A 16904-nucleotide genomic window follows, 5' to 3' on the forward strand; every position below is an offset into this window, starting at 1 on the left:
GATGGAACTGCTGATGCTTGGGTGGAGATTTGGCAAAAAAAAGTATATAGTAGTGCTGGGCGATATGAGCGCAAATCAGTACCAGGATTAATGAACGATTATTTTGGTGTTGTATTTGTGACCCTCATAGTTCACTGACGAGGCTTTTGCTGTTAATATGCTCCAGTGTTAAAGCTGGGATATTGTTTCTAATGTCGCTGGGAGCTTGTTCCTCATTTTTTGAGCCCTGTTTATTTTTGGTGTGTGACTGTGCTTTGATCACTGTGTTTATATTTGACATCTTTTTGTTCAGTGTCGTCTTAATTATAGTCAAAACACAACACGTCCAACCACAGACGCTTTTTCTTTGGCGCGTGGTCGGCCTCTGAGTTTAGGCTGCTTCCATGTGACTACAGCTTAGTAGGCTGGTTTTAAAGGGACAGTACACCAACACGCAGCAGGGACATAATCAATCATTCGTTATCTGTAAGCACTTATCCAGTTCAGGGTCGCGGTGGGTCCAGAGCCTACCTGGAATCATTGGGCGCAAGGCGGGAATACACACTCACACCTACGGCCACTTTTTGAGTCACCAATCCACCTACCAACGTGTGTTTTTGGACTGTGGGAGGGAACCGGAGCACCCGGAGGAAACCCAAGCAGACACAGGGAGAACACACCACACAATCACCGGAGGAAACCCACGCAGACACAGGGAGAACACACCACACTCCTCACAGACAGTCACCCGGCGGAAACCCTCACAGACACATGGAGAACACACCACACTCCTCACAGACAGTCACCCGGCGGAAACCCACGCAGACACATGGAGAACACACCACACTCCTCACAGACAGTCACTCGGAGGAAACTCACGCAGACACAGAGAGAACACACCACACTCCTCACAGACAGTCACAACACTGGTGCGAAAACACCTGAATATAAACAGTACACATCCTGATTCATTTTTATTATACTTTAATCGTGACACAAACCTTGAAATCAATATCACCTCAGTAGAATCCATTCACACATCTGTATTATGTTCCAGATGTGCCGAGAGGTAAGACAGGAAAAGTTAATGCAACCATAAATAATTATAATAAATATCAAGTAAATGTACAGCACAGATCTTCACTTTGTTCTGTTATGCAGATGCCCTTAGACAATAACCCACTGATCCATCCATCCTCCTGAAAGACAGAGATAGAGGAGAGAGGGAGCATCCTTTTATAGCAGCAACCACATCAAAACGCACTGCATAAACGCACCCCGCACCGTCTGGGTTTGAACAGCGGGGGGCGGGGGCAAGTCTATGGTGGGACACTTTCAGTGGCATTTATGATACAGTGGCTCCATTCAAGTTGCACAAAATAGTTCACCAGAAGCATGAGAGTGAACAGTGCAGTCCACTCACGTTACGATACGTGTATGTAATGCATTATAACTACTACTTTCAGAGTCTGAGGGAGAAGGACCACTGGGAACCCCATTTAAAAAAAAAAATCCGGCTCCAGGCTTTGACTCGGGGTTTTGTAGATGTTCTGGAAGAGCAAAGTGTAAATGATGAAATGACAGGTGAAGAGGACAGAGCCTATCCATAGAGCACAGGAAGGTTACACACCTACAGCATTTTGGTTTTGGAGGAGGCCTAGAAGTAGCTTTAGTATAATTCTGAACTTTGAAAATCCCCTGGTGGTGTTACGATGAACATCACACTGTACGTCCAAACGTTACTTACACACGTATTGAATTGAGCTCCATAGAACAGCACACCAACGGAACAGCCTGTCCACAGCAGGCCCAAGGCCCGGTTAGTTCCCCCAGCCGTGGATCATGTCGTTCATTGGCGAACGCTGGAGCTCCATTTGGGATGAGATGGAATGCCCTAGTGGTTGCCATAAAGTCCTCACATTAAACATTTTCATAACGTCTTCTAGAAAAGTGGAGGTCTTGGACCAACTCCCTCTTTATGAGTGTCGTCCGTAAACGTTTGGATGTATAGCGTACGCGCAGGGCTCTCTGGTACAGTGTTGTGACCACAGTTAGGCTGGACTTAATCACATTTGGTAAAGAGCTCAAACTAACGACCATCGTCTTTCTCTCATGACCGCGACTGGATGGTGTGGGGGAACAAAAAAAAGAGTTAAAATCAAAAGATAGTAAATTCACAACTCAATATATTATTTTTGCTCGACTTTGTACACGTCTTACAAATAAAATATGTGCACCTTTATCGATATAGGCAGATAATTCCTCAAGTAATGCACAAAGCAGTCCTTCCCGCCGTTTACAATACAGAGTCATAGTCATACACGCTTGTCCATAACACATGCTAGAAGTGTGAGATGCAGGATTGAGCTCCTCTTTGATATGAACACTAGACATCCTGTCTCTTTAGGAGTCTTTAATAAGCGATGGAGGTAGTCCTTCCTTGAGTTCTTCCCTATACTCTCCTTAACTTTCAGTTTACACCTCTGTGTATCATCTTTAAAAAGTCAAGCAGCGTCTCGGTGGATATACGTGTGTAAACAAGCATCGACAAGGTTGAAAAGGGCCTCAAAATAAAAGCTTTAGTAAGAGCACACACAGAGAAAATGAAAAAAAGGTCAATGGCCATTACCATTGCATCCCAATAAAAAGCGAGAACTGACTCAACTCCAGCCTCCAGACTTTAAAAACGCGAACGGGCTGGGGATCCTTCAGTCCGCCCAGGTCCAAGATGAAAGCCGAAGGAGTCCTCACTTCCAGTGAGTATCAGCTGTGATGATAAAAACCTATGAACTCAGAGGAGATGGGATTGGGCGTGTACTTGGTTCTGGCGTCTCTATCCACTCAGGGGGTCTTCACGGTAGTGTATAGCGTAGCGCAACTTCTCCAGCATCACGTCGAGAGAGGAGTACTGGGGTAGCTTCACCATAAACATGCAGGTCTCCACTCGAATGTAACGCAAGTCTGGGGAACCTGGTCAACACACACACACACTCTCTTAATAACATTAAGGGGAAAAAGCCCAGCTTTAATACTTGAGCATATTTACAGTACACATTTGTCAGTGAAGGGCAGCACGGTGGTGCAGGAGATTAGTGTCGCAGTCACACAGCTCCAGGGACCTGGAGGTTGTGGGTTCGAGTCCTGCTCTGGGTGACTGTCTGTGAGGAGTGTGGTGTGTTCTCCCTGTGTCTGCGTGGGTTTCCTCTGGGTGACTGTCTGTGAGGAGTGTGGTGTGTTCTCCCCGTGTCTGCGTGGGTTTACTCCGGGTGACTGTCTGTGAGGAGTGTAGTGTGTTCTCCCCGTGTCTGCGTGGGTTTACTCCGGGTGACTGTCTGTGAGGAGTGTGGTGTGTTCTCCCTGTGTCTGTGTGGGTTTCCTCCGGGTGACTGTCTGTGAGGAGTGTGGCGTGTTCTCCCTGTGTCTGCGTGGGTTTCCTCCGGGTGCTCCGGTTTCCTCCCACGGTCCAAAAACACACGTTGGTAGGTGGATTGGCGAATCAAAAGTGTCCATAGGTGTGAGTGAATGTGTGAGTGTGTGTTGCCCTGTGAAGACTGGCGCCCCCTCCAGGGTGTATTCCCTCCTTGCGCCCAATGATTCCAGGTAGACTCTGGACCCACCGCGACCCTGAACTGGATAAGGGTTACAGATAATGAATGAATGAATGAATGAATTTGTCAGTGAAGTATGAGGCAAACAACATAACCAAAATAATTGTTCATTAAATCGTAATCGAGGCGAATTCTTCAATTAATAGTGATATTGATTTGCCGTCCGACACTATGGACAGTCTCACCTCACCTACCAGGGCCACACCCCTCACAGACAGCGAACCAAGGTAAATATGGGTCCCAGGACCCCGAGACCCCGGAGCTGTGTGGTAATGAAACTCCAGGTTTAGCTGCCATGATGCCCCTGACTTAAACTAACATTGTTTACAATAAATTACCATTCCTTTATCATTATTTGTCATTCACAAAAAGCAGCCTATAATGTCATGAACGTACCCACTGCCCCGTCCGGTGGGGCGATCTTCATCGGGTAGGGCGGCACGTGGGCAGTGTCTGGTCCTCCGTCTTTACAGGGGCAGGTGAAGGGGATACGCTCCTGGTTGCAGGCGAACTTAATAAACTTACAGAGCTCCTCCTGTGTGAACATCTCCAGAGCAGTCCAGAAGAACTCAATGTGCTGATCCGTCTCCATCAGACCCACCTGGTACATAGTGTGAGCCTGAGGGGGAAAACAAAAAAAACAGGTTATTGGAAGATTTATAATGTAACTTGGTGTAAGGACTTGCAGGAGATGCAGTGAAGTTTCTGGAGAAGAGACAGTGGACTTGGGAGGGTCTGCTACATCACACTTACCTTAAGGAACTCGAGGTTGATGTAGGGGAGGCCACAGGTGCGCAGTTCCAACTCTAAGGGGCTGAGGATGGTGAGGAGCTGCAGAGGTATAATGGAACCTAGTCCTGCGCGAACGGCGTTCATACACTCCATGTTCTGCAGCTCTCGCAAACGAAGAGCTCGTACTGATCTCGCATACATGTCTTTATTCTCCCAACTGTAAACACACAGGAAAGAGAGGGGTATTTGGTGGGTTTCTGGGATAAATAAAGCAGGGAATAAAACGGTGGAAGCATGGGACGTATCGCAAATCATTTCAGGCCAAGACCCATGATAGCATTACAGTCCTTGCTCTTCTCTAGGCATAGAACGAGCCTCCTGCTATCACTCAGTTCCGCTGAAGCCAATACAAATGTCTGCTTGCTAATAAAACAGAACTGGGCCCAAATTTAGAGTACAGATCATAAAGGGTAGATGAAGCATCTTAACAGTTAAGTTGATTGTAACACTAAGATGATTTTGGGAAACAAGGCTGCGAGCGGTTAGTGTTCTCCTGAAAGCGTGTTCAGCTGTTGTGACACTATGTATACGAGGAAGCATGTGCTGCGTTCAAACTCCAAACCTGGTAGCATTATGTGATTGGTGGAGATGTAAAGGAACACTAGGTAGAGTTTTTACCTTGAAATCACAGGTTTGGTTTCACTGTGAGGTCCACTGAGCTGTAATAGGGAAAAAAGGCCCTCTGTCGTTGCTAATTCTGGCTCAGCACCACAGAAACTACACTATGTAACTGTAGGACGAGGGTAAGAAACAACACCCTCCTTCCCCCCCTTCACTTTGATTTCTGGACTGTGCTGTAAAAGGGAATTACACTATGCAACAGTAGGGGGAGCTCAGGAGCACAATGACCAAATACTAACTATTCATTCATTCATTCATTATCTGTAACCCTTATCCAGTTCTGGGTCACGGTGGGTCCAGAGCCTACCTGGAATCATTGGGCGCAAGGCAGGAATACACCCTGGAGGGGGCGCCAGTCCTTCACAGGGCAACACACTCACACTTTTTGAGTCGCCAATGCACCTACCGACGTGTGTTTTTGAACTGTGGGAGGAAACTTGAGCACCCGGAGGAAACCCACGCGGACACAGGGAGAACACACCAACTCCTCACAGACAGTCACCCGGAGGAAACCCACGCAGACACGGAGAACACACCAACTCCTCACAGACAGTCACCCGGAGCGGGAATCGAACCCACACCCTCCAGGTCCCTGGAGCTGTGTGACTGCGACACTAACCTGCTGCGCCACCGTGCCGCCTCAAATACTAACTAGTGTTTATAAAACTAACTAATGGAACCGACGATGAATACCATGAGGAAAGGACTCACAGGGGAAAAGAATTTTAAAAATGAAATAAATAAAAATCAACAGCAGTTACCTGACGGTAATGTTGCGTCCTCCTGAGCACAGTTCCACCTCCTCTCCCGACATGGTGACGTAAGTGAAGGTGCAGCAGGGACGGCTGGGTGAGTCCGGACTCTCTCCCGAGTGACTCTGAGATGAGATCTCTGCACAAAGAGCCTCCAACTCGGCTTCATCGGTCACCTACAAAGAAGCAGGAGAGGGTCAGGACTTATTGTCGTTATTAATCTAATGTGAACTCTGTCACCATCACCACCCCCTCCTTGGAAATCAGCAAATGTGCTGTATAGAGTTTTAAATATTCAAAGGCATCCATTAAGTCCTGCTTTCATAAAATGTTACATAAACGATAAATTAACAAGCGAGTATCTCATACACTTTCAAACTTCTTGATGTAGTTGTAAGTGAGGACATCAGCTTCCTGCAGATCTGCATCAGGGTCCAGACTCTCACCCACTAAACCCTTCCAGAAGGAGCCCAGGAGATCCAGAGGTAAAGGCACATCTGCACGAATGGCAATGCCCAGCAACTGGCCGAAGAAATGCAGCAGCTGCTCTTCAGCGTAGCTGATGGGGCAAGGCATAAGGATGTACTTCCCCTAAACAAACACAAGCATTAGTATGGTCTAAGGAATGAGTTCTTTATCTCAAGCAAAAACGACAGACAGTTTTTCATCAACAAAGTGAGCCAGGACTAGACCTGTTTACAGAGAACTGTCGAATGTTCTCCACGGCCTTTGAGAACAGTATCTACATGTTGGTAAAAACAGAACACTTTTTTCATTCATAGATTCTACTTCCTGCTTAGAGAGCGTACTTTTTCAGCATCTGTGTGCAGTGCAGGAGCCTGTTATACACAGCATTATTCCGCTGTAAGAAGCGCTATATAAATACATTTTAATTGATTTATTCATTGACAGAAAATACACAGCGTTTTTTGTCTTAGAATGTGTTTTTTGAGCAGAAAGTTATGTTTATTTATATTTGCAACATTTACATTTCTCACAGTACAGAAAACTTTCATTGTCTGTAACCCTTATCCAGTTCAGGGTCGCGGTGGGTCTGGAGCCTATCCGGAATCACTGGGGGCAAGGCGGGAACACACCCTGGAGGGGGCGCCAGTCATTTACAAGGTAAAACACTCACACCTACGGACACTTGAGTCGCCAATCCACCTACCAACGTGTTTTTGGACCGTGGGAGGAAACCCATACAGACACAGGGAGAACACACCAAACTACACTCAGTACAGAAAACTTGCACTTATTAAATGACAAATTTCCTTGGACTGTTCACGTTACAGAAAACACCAGAGCGCGCTCTCTCTCTCTCTCTCTCTCTCTCTCTCTCTCTCTCTCTCTCTCTCTCTCTCTCTATATATATATATATATATATATATATATATATATATATATATATACACACACACACACACACACAGTGGAACGGATACGAACCGGGCATTTGAATATTTGCCTCCACCAACGAACCATGACTCTAGAAACGAACCCATGGCCACTCACCCCAATCGGCGAGTCTCCCGGCGCCCAGACTTGAGTGAGCTTTTAAGATTAGCACATTGTAGCTTTAGCAGTTTAGCATTAGTGTAAATAGCAGACATCAAAATTCGTGCTAAGTTAAGCCGTATCTACGCTTCGTCTCCCCACATTCACCACCTACTCTCCGTTATTCCCCCCACACACCTCCCGTCATACAGCCAGTGCCTGTGTTACTGCTCCAGCCAGTCGTCACGTCTTCAAGGTAGCGATGTGTAACCACTTAAAACCTTATTATTTCTTTTTTATTACTGTTTCCACTGTATTTCTTTTTTATTTTTAGTAACGCTACAGGTATTTTTTACTAATTTGAGAGTGTTGTAAACATATATCAGTGCAAAAAGGGTGACTTCCTTTTGTTAATGGAAAACATTAATTGCTTTTCCATTATTTTAAATGGGGAAAACTGATTCGAGAAACGAACTTTTCCACTTACGAACCGGGTCACGGAACGGATCAAGTTCGTAGGTAGAGGTTCCACTGTATATATATAATATTTTTGTTTTTTAGATCATCATGTTTAGGAGACAAGGATGGCCCTAGTTTTGCCAGCTAAAGACCTTTTCTTTGTAGTGTAAAAGCACAGAAATGTCTGACTGTAACGCCACAGGCTTTGGCGCCATGTTCAAAAAGTGTTAAAAGAGTGTACAGTGGGACACTGAAGGTTATGCACCTTGTTGCGATTAGCAGCAGCGCTGGGGCACAGGAGGAGCAGAGAGAGGGCAGTGCTTTGCAGTTCCTTGCAGACTTGCCACAAGAAGTGGCGAAAAGATCCGCCTGAGAAGGAAAAAAAAGAAGACATCTTTAAAAACACACCACTTTCCACATCTTTAGAAAACAGCAGAAGTTCCTCACATGGTGTGAAAATTTCATGAAGAATGAACAAACAGATATGCTCCAGAATTACTTGAAGTAAAGTCTGTGACATTAACATGCATTAAAAGGAAAATATCTCTGCCTTCTGTGAAGCTGGTATCATGGAGATATTATGTTTGGTTCTGGTCAGTAATGATAAGTTAAGCTGAGAATTTAACTCGACCACAGAGTGAATATGTACTGGACACTCACTGGTGCCATGGACTTCTTCTCCAGTGAATCTGATGTTGAAGGAGTAAGTGGGGTCCCCTCCGCTCGCGAGCCTCACACACAGCTGAGACGAGTGGACGCTGGACAGCTGCCGAGCTGCCTGGCAGAAGTAGGTGTTTTCTGAGGAGTGGATCTCCCCTGTACACACATGAGCGCACACACATCTTTCACTGAACATGCATAGGTGTATATATGTATGATCGCAGTAAATGCTGTTAAATAACTAGTTCGCTGTCAAATGTAATCATGGGAAGTCCAAGTAAATAATCCTTACTTAGTTAAGTAATGTGACATAACATATGATTTGGTGTTGTGTATTGGGCAACAACGCTGCTCTCTAAACCCTAAAAACCCTACGGTTTGATTCCTAGCTTGAATAAACACACTATGCTACAACATATCCTTGGCAAAGACTCCTTGCCTCTCGACTGTAACATGACTGTGACTATAAGTAGCTTCGGTTTAGAGCGTCTGCCAAATGCTGTAAACATAAAAATGTAAATGAATCTAAAAATGTGAAAGCGCTGACGTTACCTCCCACAATCTCCAGAGGGTCCAGTGTGATTTCAGGAGCTGCGTGGTCAGCCGTGCGCTGCACCGTTGCATTCAGCACTCGGTTCATAACAGTCACTTTGGTGTCGTAAAAAATAAGGCCTGGGAAATGAATCACATACATTTTTTGCAAAGATTAATAAATGTAAAGACTAACAAATTTCAGTAAGTTCAGACTTTGCTAATCATTCTTTCATTCTCTGTAAGCGCTTGTCCAGTAGAGGGTTGCGCTGGGTCTGGAGCTTTGAGTTTTGAGCTGTCAATCCACCTGCCAACGTGCGTTTCTGGACCTTGGGAGGAAACCCACGCACACACAGGGAGAACACACCACACTCTTCACAGACAGTCGCCCGGAGGAAACCCACACAGGCACAGGGAGAACACACCACACTCCACACAGACAGTCACCCGGAGGGAACCCATGCAGACACAGGGAGAACACACAACACTCCTCACAGACAGTCACCCGGAGGGAACCCATGCAGACACAGGGAGAACACACAACACTCCTCACAGACAGTCACCCGGAGGAAACCCACACAGACACAGAGAGAACACAGCACACTCCTCACAGACAGTCACCCGGAGGAAACCCACACAGACACAGAGAGAACACACCACACTCCACACAGACAGTCACCCGGAGGGAACCCATGCAGACACAGGGAGAACACACAACACTCCTCACAGACAGTCACCCGGAGGAAACCCACGCAGACACAGGGAGAACACACCACACTCCTCACAGACAGTCACCCGGAGGAAACCCACACAGACACAGAGAGAACACACCACACTCCTCACAGACAGTCACCCGAACCCACAACCTCCAGGTCCCTGGAGCTGTGTGACTGCGACACTAACCTACTGCGCCACCGTGCCGCCTCACTTTGCTATTTTATTTTATTTTATAGGATGCAATGACATTCAGTGGAACACATCCATAGGACAAAAAATATCAAGTTGATTGTTGTGATTTCTAAAAATCCGATTCATTTCTCATCTTCTGCTGCTTCTTTTCTGCTTAGACCATTTCAGGCTCATGTTGGCAATAGGTTGAACAAAGAAGCCCAGGTATCTGTGCCCCACACAGCTTTTTCTAACTAATCCAGAGGGATCCCCAATTATTCTCTGGCAAGCTGGGAGATATAGTCCCCCCAGCGAGCCCTGGGTCTACGTTAGCCTCCTCCCAGCTGGCTGTGCCTGATATACCAACCTCAGCTGGCTCCTCTCAGCACAAAGGAGCAGCGGTTATACTCCAAGCTCCTACCAGAAGTAAGAGTTTATTAACATTAACAATGAGATCATATGTGGAACCTCACCTTTGGCCTCACACAGCAGGGCAGCAATACTGTTCTGATATGTGTGTGTCTGTCTGAGCTCCACGAGTGGCAGGAAGAAACTCTCTAGCGTGTTGTTGAGCGACTGCAGGAGAGCGAAGCGCAGACGCAAACTTTCCACAGGCACGTCTACAGAAGATACAAAACACAACAGCTTCAATACAGTGGTCAAACATCAAGCTGTTAACACAAACAACTTCAATACTTTTAGGGAATGGGAAGGTTACACAAAAAACATCTTAATATCTGTGGAGTGTGTATAATCTCTGTGTAACAGCATGAAACAAAACGATACATTCTGGAGCAGCAAGGCGCCTAACAAAGCCTTTACAAAGCCTTTCAGCACTGGGCTGCTGAGTGAAGCACCTCTGGGATAAAATGGAGTGGCTTTTGTAATCCAGAACTAATCATACATCAGCATCTGAATGCTTTTAAATCCTCACTAAAATGTTTTTTGTACAGATACCAACAATGAAAAGCTGAAACAGGTTTATAATCTTACTCAGAAGGCATGAGACACGGGGGTCTGCTGCATCCGTGGGGTCCAGGTAAACTTCATGGGGGTGGAGGCGGGCAGGAGTGATGGCCAGATGGCGGCAGAGACGATTTATGTACTGTACTAGAGCTATGTCCATCTCTAATGTCCACTTCCTGCTGGCTTTCTGGGCGTGCCGTGTATCAATGCATGAGCATCTATTGAAGAGAAAGAGGTTGGGACTGACATTTTAAAAACACAACACTATGAATCGTCTTAGTGAGAAGCTGGACCTGGCGTGTCGTGGCAGTGAATAGCTCAGTGATCTGCAGAGTCTAGGTCTCGATGTCTGGGTTGAGTTAAAAATATACGGTTGCAGTAAGACTTATCTAGGGCTTTAATTAAGAGTCTTGCCTGTTTTTTTTTATTGTGGGATTTTTCATTTTTGGGATGAGGATAACAGGGGTGTGTGATGTCACGGCACATGGGCATTTGGTCTTTTCCGATTGGTCAAATTCATTCAACAAGCTGTGTGTTTGTGTGTGAAACTGCCTGACAATTTAAATTAAAGACAACATTATTGTTGTATTGATGAGGTAGGCTATAACCTCTTACCATCTGAAAAACTGATATTTTCTTTAGTTTCTTTAGTTTCTTTAGTGTGGCTGCAGGGAACCAGGATACAATCTGATTTCTGAATATCGATGCTGCAAGGAACCTCTATGAATACTGGATTAGTGAGGAATGATGATTGGGTGGTGGGTCTGCACAGAAGATTAATCAAGCGGATCAAACAACATATCCATCTTCTTCTGCTTCTGGAAGGATGTTAGCTATACCTCTCATAAAACCACTCTCACAACCTTCCAAGTTCCATCTAGACAAGGTTTTCGCAAACTGTGTACTGTGAACCACTAGTGAACCATGAAGCAACATCTAGTATTCCTTGGGCCCAAAGAAGTAGTATGTATCAGCGGTCAAATGACTGCCACTCAGCGCTTCTAGTGTTAACGTCATCAGTTTCATCCAACTTTTCTATTTGCTTTACATTTCTTACATATTTTAGTTTCTGTGATTGAAATGAAATGGACAATACATATAAATTTTAAGCGATTGTTCAGGCTCTAATTCTCATGTTTTCGCTGTCAGCACTTGAGGGTAGAAAATACAAAAAAAAAAGAGACCATTTTACATGTTTTAAGCCCCTTGGGCCGTTATGCTTTCCAGTTATAAACAAGTGAGCTGTGAGGCAGAAGAGGTTGAGAAGCCCTGATCTAGAAAACCAAAAGGTTCACTATCATTGGGTTAAGAACTCTTAGTCACAAATAAATGCTACACATCTACTTCCCATTTGTTCATGATGTACCTGCTTCCCACAGAAAGAAAGATATCATGTCAAAGAACATTGTTCTAATCAAACAGTGATGGTACCTTTCGAAATGCAGGTCATAACCACATGCTAGAATGGCCCTCCAGACACTGCGAATGTCCTGCTTGGCTCGGTCCACTGTGAACTTGTGGAAACCCTCCAGAGTCAGATACTTCTCTTCTGGAACTGGAATAGGGGAGAGACAGCATTGAGCAACAATGAGAAAACTGTCTCACACTGCTGAAATTACCCAAAAGGAAAAATATTGGGACCTCTTTGAATGTTATTCATATGACACACACTGACATGAGTACGCACTCTCAGTGGGTTATAACACTCTATACGTTCAACACTTTAGACATACAACTTCTAATAGGTGATGTAAGGTGCACCCACTGCTAACAAGTGTTCAACACCTTGTATAATCTACATTCATTTAAACATTGCATGGTTGGGGGGGGGGGGTCACATGGGAAATAGTCTCTGCACAGAGCAATAACAAACACTAAGCACTCAAAATGTAAAGTGAAAACCTTCAAGCTTTTTGGAAGGTGACTTCTCAGGGTCTTTCTCATCAGGTCTGGCTTTCTCTGGAGACTTGGGCTTCAGGACTGGTTTCTTCTCACTTAATGCAGTACTGTCAAAATAATTGTCAATATAATTAATACATTGTATTGGACGTTTGATGTCTGTTCATTTAAGAGCAAATTCTAGATGATGCAATATATATACTGCACATTTTTAATTAGATAATACACTTTTACAGAGTGGACTGATACACACCTGCCATCAATATATGGTTTTCTTGAACCTTTTGATATTGTAACACCAGGCTACAGTGTGGAGTACTTGCAAACTTCACACTATTCTTAAACAGTAGAGTGAGCGTCACACTGAACACACCCTCCCCATCTATACACTGAGATGTTTGTACAGAAGCTGTACCCAAGGCAGATGTAGAAGTGACTTACAACAGCATATGTAGGATGGACGCCCTTACTTTCAAAGTTAGAAAATTTGCAAAAAAGACTCACCGGACACTGTTGAGTACAGACTTCTCTTTTATTGGGGGCTTGGTGATGGGTCTTTTTGTGCTGACCACTTTGCCCTGGTGCTGCTCCTTGCCTGCCTTGCTGTATTTGCATTTGCTGGGTTTTACCGTGCCATATTTACGAAGAATCTGTAGATACACAAGTATCGCTGTTATTGTTTCTTAATGAAAAACTGAGATGCTAATAATTAATAAAAAAAAAAAATAAAAAAAATCACGGCGGTGCAGCAGGTTAACGTCGCAGTCACACAGCTTCAGAGGCCTGGAGGTTGTGGGTTGCGGGTGCTCCGGTTTCCTCCCACGGTCCAAAAACACACATTGGCAGGTGGATTGGTGACTCCAAAGTGTCTGTAGGTGTGAGTGTGCGAGTGAATGTGTGTGTTGCCCTGTAAAGGACTGGTGCCCCCCTCCAGGTAGGCTCTGGACCCAACACGACCCTGAACTTGATAAGGGTTACAGATAATTACCGAATAAATAAAGCCTGAGAGAAAATGTAATTTTCAGTCATGGTGCTGATCATTTCAAAATTGACAGAGTAAGATGGTGGTGGGGTGGGAGGGGTGTGGGCAGATGCAGATCTATGCAGTGAGGGTTTAAATTCCTGCTGCATCAGGCATAATCTAAAACTGTCCTCTGTTCTTTACGCTGTGTGAACGCGTCACGATGAAGGGACCAATATAAGATGATGTTGAAGAGTTTTGTAGCTCTACCCCTGCCCCCACACCCACTTAATTGTCAGCACCAGAACTGAGTACTACTCACTACTGGAGTATATATTTTTTATTTTACATTAATTTCCATTACAATTTCATTCCATTTTTTCTTTGTCCTGAAACAGTATTTTGGAGAAATAAGGTCTTTGCCTGACAGACATTACAATTTTGTCACACATTTGATAGTAACCTGTACCACTGACCTGTGTGAGCTGATCCTCCAGCAATTTTTTAGGTGGTCGTATGTGGTTGAAGAAAACGTGCAGCAGGTTGCCAGGTGTCTGAGAGCTGATCTGTTCTTTGCTGAGATAAATATCGGACGCTTTCACTGGCTTGGTCGGGGTGAGGCTTAGCATCTGCTCGGAGTGGACACAACTCTTAAATATGTCTGTGAGCAGATCCCGTGCCCCAAGAACCAGCTTGTCCCCTGGAGGAGCATCAAATGAAGATTACAAGTCTGAGGGATTACAAGTCTCTACAGCTGTTTGATTCTACACCTTTGTGTATATTCTGACTAGAATAAAGTAAGCAAAAAGCAAATGCCAGAGCTCCAACCTCTGATAGACTTGTCAAGGAAGTAGTCTTCCAGAGCAGAGCTGCCTTGGGTGTCAAATAAACTCTGGTTAACGCTGGAGGCCGTCAGGATCTCTTCATTGGTCATCTCCATCAGTTCCTCCTCTCCTTCAAGACTGGACAGGCCAATGAGGTCACTGCTGTTGAAGAGACTGGCTCGAATCTTCTCCAATTTGGCTCTGGCTCGTACCTGTTAAAAAACAGAAGAGTCAGGTTCTGTCAGACAAACACAAACCTCAGTCCTGAAAGGGTCTCAACAGTAAAAACAGTGAAAACAGCAATGATTAAGAAATTATTTTTCATTTGAAGCAAATTATCTCTTTATTTGTCTTTATACACTAGTGCACTAGGGGCTGTGAACACACATCCAGACTGGTGGGCAGCCATCCCCAGTGCCTGGGGAGCATTTGGGGGATTCAGTGCCTTGCTCAAGGCTATATATCAGGTGTTCCCCTACCTCTATGACAGCATAGCCTTTAATGGGGCGTGCCATGCTGGCGCTGTTTTCAAGTGAAGTGACTGTGTACAGGGATCCTCCGTCTGACACTGAGGCGGTTTCTCCGTTTTCCAACTGCTCACCGAGGCTTCCAAGACTACCCAGGCTTCCTGTGCTGCAGAGGGAAATGTCCAGGCTTTCCTGACTGGACACTACGTGAGCCTCTGGGGGTCCTTGAGGTTGTGGCTGAGGGGCGACAGTGCCTGCTAACAGCTCTTGGTCCACAGAGAGCTCGCTGGCTGTCCTGGAGACCCCCTGAGAAGAGCTGCAGATAGACGTCTGACTGGTTGATGCTGAAGCACTCATGCTCACTGCTGGATTTGCACTGCTAGAACTATCAGGACTTTCCACTGTGCTTGGATGAGGCCGTTCTGCTTTGGTGTCCTGGGGAGTGCTTGGGGTTCTGACTGCAGCTCCTTTAATCTTCTTGGGGTCTTCTTCCTGGAGAGGGATGAAGATTTCGTCTTTGAAGAGACCTCCGTGCGCATTGCAAGCCTTTCGGATGGCGTTGCGAACCACAGATTCCTCCAAGTGTGTGGGAATACCGGAAAGTACCAAGAGCCGTCCATGAGCGGTAGGACCCACCAGGGCCTGACAAGCATCAGCTACAGCATCTCCAGTGACGCCTAGACCCTGGGGGTCCTTATTTGTCAGGTGCCTTATTATCATGAGCAATGTTAAGCCACGATGGAACCACAACATATCTTCAGGCTTTCCCCCAGCCACATTCAGCAAAGCACTATCACTCTCTGAAAGCCTTGCACCGCTCCCAGAGCCTCGTTTTCCCGAACCTACAGTCACAGCCGTCACCGAAGCTGCAGCTCTCTCACGCTTCAGCTTTACCTTCTTTCTCTTAGACAACAAGCTTGGGCTTTGAGGAGTCTGCCCAGGCGAAGAAGAGGACGAGGAGGAGGAATCACTGAGGTTAGGAGCGCTCGAAGACGAAAGGGTGCCCACGGTTGTCGTTCCACTTCCACTGCCCACGTTAAGTGGCAATGTGACCTCCGCCACAGCCAGACACACCTCCATGAGGGAATGGAAGTAAGTAGAAAAACGACTTTGCTCGGAAGTGAGAGCCAAAGAGCCGCTGCTCCCCGAAGTGCAGGAGCTCCCGCTTGCCAGCCCCCAGCTCTGAGTCTCACGGTCGTAAAGCTTTCGGAGCTCCGTCTGGAGAGCCATGAGCACTGCCAGACACGGGTTGAGGAGAAGTGCGATGGAGCTGGATAAGCCTGAGGGGCCTTTGCGCTGTTCCAGGTGATGGATCTTCCGGAAAAGCTCAGCCAGCAGGTGGAAGACCAACTCTTTAATGCAAGGTGCAAGATCAGTGGTCCACAAAAGTCCACCTGGAAAATGGATATGGGATGATTAAGGTAATTTGATAACAGGATAATTACATTGTCACTGTCTTTAATTAATAAAAAAAACCCAAAAGTTACTTGGAATAAAAGGTCTGTACTGTACACAAATTAAATGTAAAACAGGATTAAGTCTTCTCCTGTAATGATTTTAATAACTTTTGGTGTTTCTTTTACTTACTGTCTGTCTGTGTCTCTCACTCACTGTCTCTCTCACTCACTCAGTTTCTCTCACTCTCACTCTTACTCACTGTCTCTCTCACTCTTACTCACTGTCTCTCTCACTCACACTCACTGTCTCTCTCACTCACACTCACTGTCTCTCTCACTCACACTCACTGTCTCTCTCACTCACACTCACTGTCTCTCTCACTCGCTCACCGCCTCTCCCTCCCTCGCTCACTCAGTCTCTCTCTCCCTCTCTTTCTCACACACACACACACACACACAATTAATTTAGAATATGTAAACAATGTTTATATTCCAGTTCTATTGTCTTTAATAACTACGTTTTGTAAAAAGTTCATTGCCCTTTTAAGGTGTATACTTTCATCATTACACTAGTTTATTTTCTTTATGTCAGTTACAGTTTAT

At 45.5% G+C, this 16904-nt stretch overlaps 1 protein-coding gene across 4 annotated transcripts in view; it reads right to left on the reverse strand.

The window, feature by feature from the left end:
• Positions 1-973: 973 nt before the first annotated feature.
• LOC136677759 (probable E3 ubiquitin-protein ligase HECTD4) overlaps positions 974-16904 on the reverse strand; it is a 70487-nt gene continuing 54556 nt past the window's right edge. For all 4 annotated transcript variants that reach the window (XM_066655373.1, XM_066655372.1, XM_066655371.1 and 1 more), the window contains 16 exons: positions 14917-16298; positions 14442-14649; positions 14090-14313; positions 13157-13302; positions 12656-12759; positions 12185-12308; positions 10781-10971; positions 10261-10407; positions 8921-9040; positions 8369-8524; positions 7974-8077; positions 6122-6343; positions 5762-5928; positions 4341-4536; positions 3984-4206; positions 974-2949 (listed from right to left, as the gene is read on the reverse strand). In XM_066655373.1, coding sequence (XP_066511470.1) covers positions 2813-2949; positions 3984-4206; positions 4341-4536; positions 5762-5928; positions 6122-6343; positions 7974-8077; positions 8369-8524; positions 8921-9040; positions 10261-10407; positions 10781-10971; positions 12185-12308; positions 12656-12759; positions 13157-13302; positions 14090-14313; positions 14442-14649; positions 14917-16298 — 3851 coding nt within the window. In that variant the 3' untranslated portion in view covers positions 974-2812. The remainder of the gene's footprint in view (positions 2950-3983; positions 4207-4340; positions 4537-5761; positions 5929-6121; positions 6344-7973; positions 8078-8368; positions 8525-8920; positions 9041-10260; positions 10408-10780; positions 10972-12184; positions 12309-12655; positions 12760-13156; positions 13303-14089; positions 14314-14441; positions 14650-14916; positions 16299-16904) is intronic.

The sequence above is a fragment of the Hoplias malabaricus genome, chromosome Y (genome assembly GCF_029633855.1).
Source record: "Hoplias malabaricus isolate fHopMal1 chromosome Y, fHopMal1.hap1, whole genome shotgun sequence".
Taxonomy (NCBI): Eukaryota; Metazoa; Chordata; class Actinopteri; order Characiformes; family Erythrinidae; genus Hoplias; species Hoplias malabaricus.